Below are 15,039 nucleotides of genomic sequence, written 5' to 3'. Positions count from 1 at the left end.
ACATTCGGCGACAGCTTGGGGTCTCGACGCGTTCAAATTCGGTGTTTGGCTCCGCAGAAAACGTTCGCCTTCTTTTGCCTCCCTAAACATTTCCCTGCGTTTGTTTCCCAACCCAGAAGAAGAAGAAGAAGAAGAAGAAGAAGAAGAAGAAAAAGGAGGAGGGGGTTTCTTGATTGCTGAAGATCTCAATGGTGGAAATATGACGTTTTAGTCTTTTGTTCTTGCCCCCTTTATTCGTTATCGGCGTCGAAAATGGAGGAGGAGATGGAGGAGATGATGGTCGAAGAAGGAGACGAAGGGTTTTCGTCCCTCCAGATCGACCTAGACTACGAATTCTCAGCTCCACGTTTCTACGACTTCACGGAAATGGAGACGCCTGCCGAGTCGCGAGAAGCAGAGGCCTGGTTCGAGACGGTCGGCAGCTACCCTCCTTCGCGTAAGACTCTTCATGCTTCCCTTGTTCCTCTTTCTTTTGGGGGTTCTTTGCCTTTTCTCCTCTTATTAGCGCTCGTTTTATGTATGCATGGAGGAGAATGTAGTTGGAACGAGTCATTGAAGCTTGAACTCATTCACATTGACATGCTAAACGATGGATTGAGAAGGTCTCTGTTTGAATAGAGTTCTTTCATATCAGCTTCTTTCTTTTCTTTTATAGGCTTTTCGCGCTTTGGTTCCGCGTAAACACGCAATGTGGTTGGGAAAGGTGAACATTTGTATTGAGGACATTGATGGGGCGTGCATAAATTCTTCGATAATACGGAATAGGCTAAGAATGGGTGCCTTTGTTTTCTGTTCCTTTTGTTAAATCCTTGTTAGTTGATTGGAGACGCATATGGAAGTTTTCAGTGAACCATGGAAGAGGTATGTGGGTGTATGCGTACCCTAAGCTACATTTTTTCTATGTTTTTTTAGCCGTTTTCATCAATACTAACTCATTATTGGTGTTTGGGATTTAGAATAGATTCCTCTGTTATGAACAAACACATGAGCGTTCCACACCCACTTTGTGTCATTTTCCTGCATAATTGCTTTTCTGGGTTTCAAAGGGAGAAAGTCATAACTTGACATTGTTGTCAGCTACTCTTGGTCTCAATGTGTTTGATGGGAAATATATTTGTTAACAGTTTCTTCCTTAGACGCGCCCATTTCTTTTAATCTTCTTTTTCCTATGGTTTGTGGTTTCCGTATATCGGAAAATTTTAGTGTTTATCTCGGTTACTTGTTTCTGAGCCAGCTTGTTTCTGTTATTGGATGTTCATGAGGCAATTATCTATAGACCAGTGCGTTGTTCATTATATTTTCTGATAAAAAGAGACAAATCAGGAAAATAGCATGTTTCATTCTTCTGAAGATTCTGAGAGTTCTAGCTTTAAAATTCTGCTCAAGAAAAAAAATCTTTGATGTTTCCATATTGTATTTTTCAGCTTTGTGCTCTTGTAACAGTGACTTCATTTCACATATTTCTCTGATTATGGGTAATACATATGGGCATTCAGCAGAATGAAAAGCAGATTTGGAATTTAGTTTTACCAACATGCTACCATGAATATATCGAACTATTAAATCGGGATTGACATCTTTACTTTTTCCCGTCCTTATGGATTGCAGCTTCTTTGTCAAAGTTACTTTTGAGGGAACTTGTAGATGATGTTAATGACCTTCCAGAAGTCCATACAGTTGAATCCTATGATTCTATTCATCTCCCTGCTGCTGGTGCAAGGTCTAGCATGGGCACCAAAATGGCCATGATGGATGTGGAGGAAAGAGGTAATATGCAATTTTCTTGTTAAACAATGCTTGTGATGGAGAGGCCACATTCCCATAAAATATTTTGTAAATGTTTGTAGCTTAACTGTGATTTCTTTTATTCTGGAATGTAGGAGCCTTGTTACTTGTCAGTTAAAACAGTTAATTCACTAAATTGGAATTTAAAGACTGATATGTTCCACTATCACTTGCTAAATAGATGATGTGAAAGGATGGATGAAATGTTAAACACCATTTATTGTAAATGTTTGTAGCTTAATTGTGATTTTTTTATTCTGGAATGTAGGAGCCTTGTTACTTGTCAGTTAAAACAGTTAATTCACTAAATTGGAATTTAAAGACTGATATGTTCCACTATCACTTGCTAAATAGATGATGTGAAAGGATGAATGAAATGTTAAACACCATTTCATTTCTTTACTTTGTGATCCTTCATTATGATGCCCTGTAACAGTTTCATATTTTGTTATTTTTATTGGCCAGAAGTAGAATTAACTGCACATTTTTTACTGCAATTTCAGCATGCCGTCTTTTCCTTTTTCTTTTTCCCTGAGAGTCAAGACATTGATTTTACTATCATGACCAATTTTTTAAAGCATGTAAGTGAAATTCTAAAAAGTTAAATAGAAATTCTGAGGAATTGGAAAAATAATTCAAGTTTGTTAATTTTCTTTCCCCTAAATTGGAAAAATAATTCAAGTTTGTTACTTTTCTTTCTCATGCTTTAGGGCATGTTTGGAAGTGAGAAAAGGTAGGAAAAGTGAAGGTAGGAAAGAAAAAATATGGATTTTTCGACCGTTCCAAACAAGAGAATTTTTCTAACAAGTACAATTTTTGACAGGAAACATTCATCCACCCCCCGGGTGGAGGAATGTTTCCTACCAAGAGAAAATTTTGCATCTGAGTCTCTCTCTCTCTCTCATCTTCATCTTCCTCCCACCCACCCACCATTTTCAGGTCTCTCCTTCATCTCTTCGCTGTCACTGGATCAGGTACCAAAAAATCCATTTCGGTCCTCATTTTTCTTCTGTTTCTGATGCCTTGAGTGTGATGTTTTTGAGTCTTCTCCTCTGCTTTTTATGTAAACTCTTGAGAAAGGTTTTGTTTAGAAATCTTTGTTATGTTGAGTTAATTACCAATTGTAAAATGCATTAGGCATCTACATTGAGTTGTTTTGCTGTCTTCGTATCATTTTGGTCAAATGTGTAATCAGTGACAAGGGTTGGCGAATATAGATGACACAGAACAGCTTATGACGACTGGGTTTCGGGAAGGCTTCACTTGTTTCTCTTGTTTTTATTTGTATCTGACTATTTTTTTTTATAATGGATGTGGTAGTGAAATGCGATTTTGGATGAATTAAATGATATCAACCAGATTAATCTTTGTCACAGATTTTATTAGTTCAACTCCCCATGAGGAGGATGCTAGTTTTCATTGTGAAATGGTTCTGTGTTCGTGTGATGACTATCTTCAGGCTTGGCCTTTGGCATCTTCAACTATTTAGTAAGATTTGGAACACGTGTAAGCTGGCAAAGTGGTTATCCTTTTATTTTTATGCACTTTTGAGGAGACAATCAAATTTTGAGTGTTAATTTTGTGTCAATTTTTGAGTGAATCCATTTTTCTGACATTTTCATTTTATTTTTCTCATGCTACACAAACAAGTGAAAATTTTTCATTTAGAAAAATTATCATATCAAAACTTTTCATAGGCAAAATTTTCTTTTCCTATGAGAATTTTTCTTGCTTCCAAACATTCCCTTAGGGAATATGCGTGGTTTTAAACTAGCTTTTGTATTTCCAAATTGGATTTTTCTGTGCTTCATGAGAACTATTATTTGCTGATGGATATTCTGCACATGGCATAAAATGTGTTCGAAGTTGTTCACATCATGGTGGTAACTAATATTTGTGCTTCTGGTTGCTGTGTTTTCGTGAAAGCCCATTGTTTCTAGGCCCTTACAAAAAAATAATCTTTGTTAACTATAGCACGCTTGGGACAATTCCTTTTTGGTCCATAATCAGAATTGCAAAATGGACATGCAATGTGTTCTGTTTTTTTTTGCCTTTGATATGTCACCTATTTTAGATTTGACTGCAAGTTTGGTAAATATGTTTCTGTTGTTTTGCTCAGAGCATACACAAGAAATAAGAATCATGGAACAATCTGTTGATCTCCCAGTGGTCACTATCCAGAATTTCTCACAACACTCAACTACTTTGGAGCACCTTATGAATGATAAGAGTGGTGCTGATTCTTGTAAAGGAGCTGACCTCTCTAAAGGTTTGATGATTGAATTCTGATACAATCTCTTTTCTCAAAGCTCTAGAGTTACTTGAACCCCAATATTATCTTTCAATACTCATCTTAGGAAGTTTTTCATTTTTATGATTTTAGATTCTGACTGTAGTTGATGTTTACTGTCATCTATTCTATGAAAATGTTTTTTAGTTTCTTTTCTGTGTTGCAAATGCATGTAAGCAGATACAGCTCATCTATTTGAATTATCTCAATTTGTAAATTTCAAAAAATGAGCATTTTAGTGCTTAACTATTGTTTAATTTGTGTTTGCTTTACCCCTTTTCTATTTTCTTTTTGTTTTGATAATCTTAGTCCTTTTTCATTCCTTTCTTGTAGGAGTGATTTTTGACACCCATAATGCACAAGATATCCCCAAATGTAAACAGAAGGCGCTCTCAGGTGTCCTTTCTTCTAGAAGCTCAACTTTGATGAAACCTACTGCAAGTCAATTGGCCAAGAGCAAGATACCGGTTCCAAATTTCCCAAGAGGAGCAAAAAGTTCTAGCAGAATTACTGGAAGGTATATCCTCACATGCATTGGATTCTTTATTTGAAATTTTCATGTATATGTGGCTTAAATGATGTGTGAATTTCTGTAGGCCAATTGTTATTCATGGTGGCTTAATTTCCTAATCAAATAACATATTGAATTTGTTGCTTCTTTTTCTTTTTCTTTCTAATTCACACATTCACACACACACGCACACACATAAAGCGATTTGTTGTTGGCCCTGCTTCACCTCCAGTTGTTATAACAAAAAGATCACATTAAACTTTGACAAAATTTATGTCTTGGTATGAATTGCGAGAGCATTTTTCTTCTGCATGTCCATGTTGTTCTGAAAAATTCAAACATCTGTGAGAATACATACACACTCACACAAAAATTCAAACATCTCTGAAAGCCCATGTGTGTGTGTGTAGGTTTATCTAACTTTGAAGTAGTTATACTAATGTTAGCAGCATTCATCTGATATTAATGACCTAATCACCCTAAAACCAATGACATTTTTGAAATTACATAGTATTTCTTGGGACCAAAAAAATCAGTCTCACTTTTTAAATTCAAATTACTAAAGCACACTTTATTACAACAACAACAACAACAACAACAACAACAACTACGCCTTCATCCCAAAACAATTGGGGTCAGCGATATGAACCAAAAAAGAAATTCATTTCGGGTCTTCCACATGAATCCTTTTCCTCCAATCATTTCTATCCAATGCCATGTCCTCGGTGAGGTTCAAAGCATTCATATCCTTTCCTATCATCTCCATCCAAGTCTTCTTAGGCCTACCCCGACCTCTTTTAACTAATATATTTTCCCATTTCTCCAACCTTCTAACTGGAGCATCATTAGGCCTTCGCCGAATATGTCCAAACCACCGTAAACGATTCTCTCGCATCTTATTTTCAATGGGTGCAACACCTACCTTCTTACGTATCTCCTCGTTCCGAATCTTATCTTTTATTGTATTTCCACACATCCATCTAAGCATCCGCATCTCAGCTACACTCATTTTTTGAATATGATATCTTTTGGCAGCCCAACATTCCGTACCATATAGTAAAGCAGGTCTAATAGTCGTCCTATAAAACTTTCCCTTCAACCGCAATGGCATTCTACGATCGCACAACACTCCAGTTGCACTTTTCCATTTCATCCACCCAACCTTTATCCAATGATTTACATCTCCATCAATTTCTCCATACTTTTGAATGATGGATCCCAAATATTTGAAATAATCATTCACCGGTATTTCTTGCTCACCAAGCTTCACTACACTCCCATCACTACTTCGTTGCTTACTAAACCGACATTCCATATATTTAGTTTTACTCTTACTCAACTTAAAACCTCTAGCTTCCAATGTCTGTCTCCATAATTCTAACTAAAGCACACTTTATTACTTTTTGAAAAATGTGTTTTGACTTTTTCTTCCTTCCTAAACAAAAAGACTCATTGTATCCCTAAGGTAATTATATATTTTAAAAAATGTTTGGTTTTAATGGTATTTTGGTTGTTCGAATAAGTTGAATGCTGCTGATATTAGTGTAACTTGTTGAAGAAAAGATTACCGCCGCGCCCTCCCCCCCCCCGCCCCCCCACACACACACACATATATATATATATATGTGTGTGTGTGTGTGTGTGTGTGTGTGTGTGTGTGTGTCTGAGTGGTGGGGGGGGGGTAGTATGTATTATATGTACATGTATGTATTTACATGGTAATCCCTTCTGCAATACCCTCTAGCATTTTTTTTGGTGCATTTGGGGTTGAATTGGATGGAAACCAGTAGCTAGGAGGATGGCCAGTGCCACCCTGCTGGTTGCTACTCAATTTGATGCTGTAGTGGTGCTAGTTAAAAGGATGACTATTTTTTGACACATTGGGTCCAAAATCAACCAATCAGTTGGTACAGAGGGCATCTACAGAAATAGGTATGCTGCTGCTGGTTTTTGGCAGGGATGCAGGCATGAAGGAATCAGATGCTTCTCCTATTATTTTCTCTAGCGTAGCTGGGCAATCCTGGAGTGACAGCTTAAAGGACCTTGAGGCAAAAGATTTCTCACAAAAATACCTTGTATGGTTATTGAAGGAATTTCTTGCACTCTAGTTTGCCTAACTCTGAATCATAGGTTGAGTCACTCTATTGGGGCAAGGAGTGGTTGCACCCGTTTTTCCCTAGCCAAGCATCCAGGCATGCATTTGGCTACTTAGGTTTAATGATATTGTTCAATGTGCTTTATTTTCCCCTCATCCTTGTGTTTTTGTCAGGGCTGCATCTGCTTCTATTCCCAAGCATGAAAAGGATGCAGAGAAGGCATCTTCCAATGAATGCCAAGCTTCAAAGAGGCAAAAACTAGAGGCTGGTCACTTGCAAAAGGTGTGAATGCCTCCTATTCTCAGCTTCAACCATATCTTTCATGTGCTTGTAATTGCACTTTCATGTTTTCCAAGTTATTGAATTTTTAGAATGCATGTAGCTTATATAGCTATTTTTGCACATTCATATGCATGCAGATATATTCTTATATTACAATTGCCTCTCTCTCTCTCTCTAAGTTGTGACAGATGCATTTCTATATTTGCTTCTTCGTTTAATCTCTGCTTGCACTTATAAACATGAACATGCTTGGAGATGATGGTACATGTTTGCATGAGGTTTTGTGTATGTTTTGATCTTCTTGATGTAGGCATACATAAAATTGTTCATGTTACATTATTTTCTGTATTTTTGACTTCTTTGTGTAATGAAATGAGAATCTTCCAACTAAGAACTTAGATTCTCAAGAAATGGTGTCTAGAAAGACACAATAGCAAAAACCCTTGAAAAGGGTATAATGGGAAACAAAAAGAAATAAAATATTCTATGATTGAAGCAATATGAAATGCTTAAAAAGCATTACAAATGATAATTTACAAGAGACGGGTTTACCCCTATTTATACAAGAGCTAAGGGGAGAGCTCATAAGGAGCTCTCCTTTCTAGTTGTTGGACTAGTCCAACGGCTAGAAATCTAGCCGTTGGACTAGTTCCAACGACTAGAAATCTAGCCGTTGGACTAGTTCCAACGACTAGATTTTGGTTAAGTTCCAAGTGGAACTTAACCAAACTAGTATTATCTAGTTCCTATTGAACTAGATAATATTTGATATACAAAATAAAGAAAAAATAAAAAATAAAATAGGAATATATAATAATAATAATAATATTATTATATATATATATATATATATAATATTTTAACACTCTCCCTCAAACTTACGGTACAATGAGCGAAAGTTTGTCTAAAAGAAAGTGGAATCTGGGAGTTGCAAGAGGTTTGGTGAAGAAATCTGCTAATTGATACTCTGATGTAACATATGGCAGATCAATGGTGCCGTGTAGGTACTCCTCTCGAACATAGTGACAATTCATCTCTATGTGTTTGGTGCGTTCATGAAAAGTCCGGTTGCTTGCGATGTAGATTACACTCTTGTTGTCATGGCACATGCGCGAGGCTTGTGTTGTTTCAGCTCCCATGTCAGCTAACAGACGTCTGAGCCAAACAACTTCCATTGTGGTGGTCACTATGACTCTATATTTGGCTTTGGTGGAGGAAAGAGAAACCTTCTGCTGCTTCTTGTACCTCCACGATATAAGAGATTCGCCTAAGAACACACAAAAAACCAGTGGTTGAGTGCCTATTATTAGGATCACCTCCCCAGTCAGCATCAGTATAAACAATTAAATCTAAAGATGATGATGCAGACAAGAAGAGTCCACGTGAAAGAGAACTCTTTAAATATCTAATAATGCGTAAGACTGCTCTCATATGAACAGAGGTGGGAGCATGTTGAAATTGACTAGTTGTGTGGACCGCATGTGCGATGTCTGGTCGAGTGATAGAAAGATAGGAAAGAGCTTCAACAAGTTGTCTGAATGGAGTAGGATCTTCAAGGCGTTCTCCATCATCAATTTTCATTTTGACATTAACTACTTTTGGAGTATCTACTTTCTTTTCATCAGTAATACCATACCTGCAAACAATATCAGAAGCAAATTTAGATTGAGATATCAAATACCCTCTAGGAGAATAATCAACTTCTATTTCTAGGAAATATCGTAGTAGTCCTAGGCCAGACATCTCAAAATGAGTTTTAAGAAGAGATTTGATATTAACAACTCCCTGTTTGTCACCTCCAGTGATGATCATATCATCCATATAAAGAAGAAGAATGATGATACCTGCATCAAATTGCTTAATAAACAAGGCAGTGTCAGTCCAACAAGAACGAAAACCAATATCAGTGATAACATGACTAAATCTGTCATACCAGGCTTTTGGTGCTTGTTTAAGACCATAAAGCACTTTCTCAAGACGAAGAATTTTACCTTTAGGAAGACTCCCATTTAAGAAGGCATTTTTGACGTCCATTTTGAAATATAGGCCATTTCTTTATAGAAGCTAAAACAATTAAAATTCGAACTGTGGTCATTCGAGCCACAAGGGCAAAGGTTTCTTCGTAGTCAATGCCATACTCTTGAGCATAGCATTTGGCTACAAGACATGCCTTATATCTTTCTATGGTCCCATAACTTTTGGTTTTCACTTTATAGACCCATCAACAACCTCTATACCAAGAGGTAGGTCTTGGATGGACCAAGTGTTGGCCTTTTCTAATGCATCCAGTTCTAATTTCATAGCTTCAATCCATTCTTCATGATTTTTGGCTTCAAAATATGAGGAAGGTTCGACATAGGACTGTATTAAGGCAAGAGCTGCCCTATATGAGGGTGAAAAAGATTCATAGGAAACAAATTTCCTAGGGTTCTAGAGATTCTAGAAGTCCTACGAGGAGGAGCTTCAGAAAATCTTTCTAACGCACATGGGGGGGGGGGGCGTTGCTCTCCAGTTCTTCGTCTTTGAATACTGTAAACTAACATCCCTACTAGTTTGATCTTCATTACCATGTTCATAGCTAGTAGGACTTTGATCATTGTCAAAGTTACATTCAAAATCCTCTTCATTGGATTGGGAAGTTTAATCAATTAAAAAAGAATATTCAGTAATATCCTTGGATTTTTCGTTTAAAAAAAAAACTTTTTTCCTTGACACATACAACTTATTATTTTGAATATCGTAACATCTGTACCCTTTTTGGTTTTTAGCATATCCTAAAAAAACACATGGGATTGCACGGGGAGAGAATTTATCGTTCTTGTCGGTAAATACAAAACATTTGCAACCAAACACTCTTAGTCTGGAGCTAAAGTATAAAGTTTTTCAATCGGAGATATATTTTCTAAAGAAGAAGATGGCATTCTCTATTTATGAGATAAGTAGCAGTTAAGGCTGCTTCAACCCAAAACCTTTTTGGCACTTGGCTTGCTATTAGCAAAGTTTGAGTAGTCTTCATAATGTGACGATGTTTACGTTCTGCAAGACCATTCTGTTGTGGGGTATTTGGGCAAGATCATTGATGAATAATGCCATATGAATTATGATAGTTTTTAAACTCTCCAGACATAAATTCTCTCCCTGAATTAGTGCGAAAAATAGAGACATTACTTTGAAATTTGTTTGTGACCATTTTATGAAACACTTGAAAGTGAGTAAAAACTTCGGATTTATGTTTAAGAAAATAAATCCAAGTATGTCTAGTAAAATCATCTACAAAAATGACATAATATGCAAAACTACCTTTAGAAACAACTGGGGCGGGTCCTCAAACATCCGAATGTATTAACTCAAGAGGTTTTGTAGAAACAAATGTTCTACTAGAGAACGGTAATCTTTTCATTTTTCCAAGAATGCAGTCTTTACAAGCAAAATTTTTAGATTTACAAAACTTTCCCAAACTTGGAAAATATTGGATTTTAGACATATGAGGATGGCCAAGTCTTTTGTGCCATAAGTCTGCTTCCAATTTCTAAACATTTAAACAAAATACATTCTTGGGTAGTTCCAAAAAGTCCATGTAATATAGTCATCCTTCTTTATAGCCTTCCCCAATCAACTTCCCTTACTGACGATCCTGTATCCAGCAACCATCAGAAGAGAAGGATATATTACATCCATAATCAGAAATTTTGGAAACAGATAAGAGAGTTAAATTAAGTTTTGGTTTTTTCAAAACACCCAATTCCCTTTATTTTAAGAGATGTTTCATCTACTGTAAAGACTTTTGAAATATTTGAGTTATTTTTAAGACATTCGGATAAACATTTATAATGTGGGGTCATATGAAATTATGCACCAGAATCTAAAAGCTAAGGAAAGTTACCTGGACCGGATACAGATGCAACTGCCGCTCCAGTTGAGGCTTCAACGGAAGAAGATGCTTTTTGAAGAAGAGGCTGAAGAATCTTCATAAGTTGAGCCATAAAAATAGGTGCATCTTGATCTTTCAATTCTTCAACTGATGCAACCTTCTTTTAATCTCTTTTCTTTAATTTTGGACATTGAGGCCTATAGTGCCCCGGTTCATGACAGTGATGACAAATCACTTTTCTTTTGTCAAACTCACCATTTTGCCTTCCAAAATGAGGTGGCCTGTAGGTACGAGTATGTTTCCCAGGCCTAGATACAGCTAGGACGTAATCATCATCAGCTTTAGAAGAACTTTTTCGGAGACGATTTTTCTTCATTGTTAATTTTTTAATAGTTTCAACAATAGAGGGAATTTTTCCTCGGTGAAGGAGGGTCGATTTGGTGGTTTCAAATTCTGACCTTAATCCAGTTATAAATTGGTTGAAATGTTCAGCATCAAGTTACTTTTGGCGAAGCTCGATGTCTTCAGCGCAATGCCACTTTGGTTTCAAAAGGGAAAGTTCTTCTCAAAGTTCGGACAACCCATTGTAATATTCACGAATCGTTTTGTCTCCTTGAGTCATTATTCGAACTCTTTCTTGAAGATTGCACACATGTGCAATATCTTTAAGGGAATACATATTTTTAAGGTATTCCCATGCCTTATCGGCATGATCAAATTTGGCAAGACTTGAGCATTTTTTAATGTCAACGCTATTGATAAGCCATGACATTATCTTCGCATGATCCATTCTCCACTCTTTTCATTTCTTCTTGTAAGAGGCTAGGGCCTTGATTTTCTCTTCTTCCAATAGAGAAACCTCTTTATCTCCCTCATTTTTAGTAAGAGATAGTTTAGGTTCCGAATCAGAACCATCCACAATCCCCCATAGACCTTTTCTCCATATATGGTGCTTCATGATTGAAGTCCATGTTACATAGTTTGTATCACTTAATTTTATAGAGATGATGGTGACTTTATCATTGTCATCCATCGATTACAAAGGGAGAAAAAAGAATAGGTAAAGAAGAGAAGAACAATAAAGAGAATGCGAAAAAGAAAGAGATACAATATAACAAGATGTAGAGGCTAATGATGTGATAAAACACTTCTCTTCAAGTGGCGAAACACTTTTGCAAAGGGCACGGAAACCGAGACAGCCTTTCTCCAATATCTAATATTCCCGTCGCTCTGATACCATGTAATGAAATGAGAATCTTCCAACTAAGAACTTAGATCCACAAGAAATGGTGTCTAGAAAGACACAATAGCAAAAACCCTTGAAAAGGGTATAACGAGAAACAAAAAGAAATAAAATATTCTTTTATTGAAGCAATATGAAATGCTTAAAAAGCATTACAAATGCTAATTTACAAGAGAGGGGTTTACCCCTATTTATACAAGAGCTAAGGGGATAGCTCATAAGGAGCTCTCCCTTCTATTCGTTGGACTAGTCCAACGGCTAGAAATCTAGCCGTTGGACTAGTTCCAACGACTAGATTTTGGTTAAGTTCCAAGTGAAACTTAACCAAACTAGTATTATCTAGTTCCTATTGAACTAGATAATATTTGATATACAAAACAAAGAAAAAATAAAATAGGAAAATAATATAATAATAATAATATAATATAATATAATAATAATATTGTATTATATATATATTACATTTTAACACTTTGATCATTATTGAGGTCTACACTGAAATTGCCTTTATATTATGTTTTTTATGTTTCATTTCTTTTTCCTTTGTTCCTTGAATATTTACAACTTTTTTAATAAAGCAGGTACATCAGTTACATGATATGAAAGAACAGCTACCTTTGATTCATAAGGCCCCCAAAAGAATGCCAGGTCAAAGCAACCTCTCCAGCTGCTTGGGGACACATGGCTCTGGTCCTAGCAACAAGTGTTCGTTACTGGTGAAGCTTTCATGCTCCTCTCCACTTTCCATATTTATTTATTTCTTGTACATTTAATTTTACCTGATATGATTTCTAGTGGATTCTCTTTGTTTTCAAAATTTGCTGTCTTTAGTTCAGTTCTTTTACTTATTGCTATTCTTCTTTTTTATTGAGAGCAATTATATTCATCTTGTTGATGTTTCTGCAGGATAGGCATGCTGATGGCATTCATGAACAAGCTAAGTTGAGATTGACTGTGCCAAGAGAGCCTGAACTCAAAACAGCACAAAGGGCTAGAAGGATTAGGTGTTCCTTGCAATCTGAATTTAATTTTCTGTTTATACAAGTCTGTTTAAAAAAACTTTGTGCTTGCTGTATGACTTGACTTTCTAAGGGTCTGCCTCTCCATAACTATTGTAATTTCAGGGTCAATGGTGCTTCAGACATGGATGAACATATGAAAGCCACTTCTTTGTTTAAAGCACAGCCTTTGAACAGGAAAGTCAGTATTCCTTTGGAGGTTCTTCAATAAAATTTATTTGTATATTTTTGTGTCCATATGCTTCAAATAGATTTTTTTCTTACTTTACATTGTATGCTATAGATACTAGAGGCTCCTTCTTTACCTCTTCCTCAAAGAAGTGCACGAAAGTTGCCTGTGTTTCAAGTAAGTCTTCTGGATCAGATCCATTTCTGTTTATCTGGCTTTTCAATTGTGCATATGAGTTTATTTTGTAGTAAAGAGTTGTGACCTTAGTTTGCATTGGCTTGTAATCTTTTTTGCTTGCTTCTGATGTTCCCTAGGAATTTCATTTGAAGACGTCAGAGAGGGCTTTGCAACACTCAATGGCTGTTTCATCAACTATGTCTCACACCAACCCAGATAATGTAGGTTGCTGATTTTTACATCTCACTTGTCAGTTTGGTTTTCATAAGAATGATAGATGAATCATTATGTCCATCTTTTTCTTTTTCTTTTATAAGAAATATATTCAAGTTCTTGATGTGATTCAAAGATAAGTGATTCCAAAACAAGAAAACACCAGTTACAATTATTATTTCAATCGAGTGGATTATACTGGTAGATCTTGCATGATTTGCCAGATTTCCAGATGAATTAACATAGTTGGTCCATTCAGGTCTTAAACATGTCTACCACTGCCACTAGAAGTGATCCGGCTGATGCTAAACCATCACCACATCCTGATAAGGTTGCTTCTCACCCAAGGTAAGCTGAATTTAGTGGTAACTATGATATGTGCATATTTAAATGATAATATAATGCATACTGTCTTGTGTTCTACACCTTTTCCCCTCTTTTTCATGGAAATTGGATACTGTAAAGATCCTGCTTCAGATCATAATCAAGGTATATATAAGAAGTTGACGTATAAAGACTATTGTAGCCATTAATATGTTCACGGGATATTTATACCCTTTGCAAATTTTAAGTGACATGGTTATCTGATGCATTGATGATCACTAAACCTACACATCTGGTAATTTTATGAAAAGTATATATTAAAATACATTGTACATTTTCAAAGTATAGCTAATAAATGTCATTTGTGCATTATAAAATTATAAAAATTCCCATGGTTGGTGATGATTAATGCACAAATCACCGTATCATTTTCAATTTGTTAGGGGTATAAATGTGTAGTGAACATCCTAATTACCACAGGAGGCTGTGGAAATATAAATGTTATCAGCTCCTCTATATATTTGCTTCATTGTTTTCTTTTGGGACCCTGTTACCTTTGTCAGGTCAAAAGTTACTGATGGCACAACGCTAGGTCATACATTTAAAGCAAGACCACTCAATAGAAAGGTAATCTTTTGATGACAAACTCTCTGGCATTTCTTCTGATGACAAACTTTCACTTTACATGTCCTTTCTAACTGCAGATTTTTTCGAGCAAGGGAGATCATGGTATATATCGAAATTTCAAGCGGGAAACCACAAAACCAGTGGTATACCATCAGTGAATTTTTTCTGATTGATGTTAAGATGCCAATTAAATATTTTGTGGATGACTTATGTATTCTTGTGCTCAATTTTCAGGGTTTTAATTTTCCAACAGACAAAAGGTTTCCTCAGCCCAATCCACCAATTGAGTTATTCAATAAGGTAGATGTATTTGATGTTCATTTTGTGCAATAAACCTATTTTTGGTTCTTTGATATATGTTTTCTTCACTTGTTTTCCTGCTAAAACTTTTTTTGTATTTTGATTGGTTTAAGCTGTCCCTCAAATCTGAAG

At 36.0% G+C, this 15,039-nt stretch overlaps 1 protein-coding gene across 1 annotated transcript; it reads left to right on the top strand.

Annotated features, from left to right (window-relative positions):
• The first annotated feature begins 252 nt into the window (after positions 1–252).
• Positions 253–14,940, top strand: LOC149836337 (protein TPX2-like). The gene is made up of 14 exons (XM_090009755.1): positions 253–436; positions 1,609–1,767; positions 3,905–4,054; positions 4,409–4,592; positions 6,856–6,964; positions 12,660–12,794; positions 12,985–13,082; positions 13,203–13,278; positions 13,381–13,443; positions 13,581–13,664; positions 13,916–14,004; positions 14,544–14,607; positions 14,685–14,750; positions 14,842–14,940. The coding sequence occupies exons 1-14, from the start codon at positions 253–255 to the stop codon at positions 14,938–14,940; spliced, it is 1,560 nt and encodes a 519-aa protein (XP_089865881.1).
• Positions 14,941–15,039: the final 99 nt, after the last annotated feature.

Source organism: Nuphar pumila, chromosome 6 (assembly GCF_984573655.1).
Source record: "Nuphar pumila chromosome 6, dmNupPumi1.hap1.1, whole genome shotgun sequence".
Classification (NCBI taxonomy): domain Eukaryota; kingdom Viridiplantae; phylum Streptophyta; class Magnoliopsida; order Nymphaeales; family Nymphaeaceae; genus Nuphar; species Nuphar pumila.
This window is presented reverse-complemented; position numbering and strand designations above follow the sequence as displayed.

What these genes read in the sequence shown, in the direction of transcription:
- LOC149836337 (XM_090009755.1), top strand. Translation starts at nt 253, where the DNA reads ATGGAGGAGGAGATGGAGGAGATGATGGTCGAAGAAGGAGACGAAGGG. An exon ending in CGGCAGCTACCCTCCTTCGC is followed by an intron (nt 437 to 1,608) that starts GTAAGACTCTTC and finishes TATGGATTGCAG; the next exon opens with CTTCTTTGTCAAAGTTACTT. An exon ending in AGGCTGGTCACTTGCAAAAG is followed by an intron (nt 6,965 to 12,659) that starts GTGTGAATGCCT and finishes TTAATAAAGCAG; the next exon opens with GTACATCAGTTACATGATAT.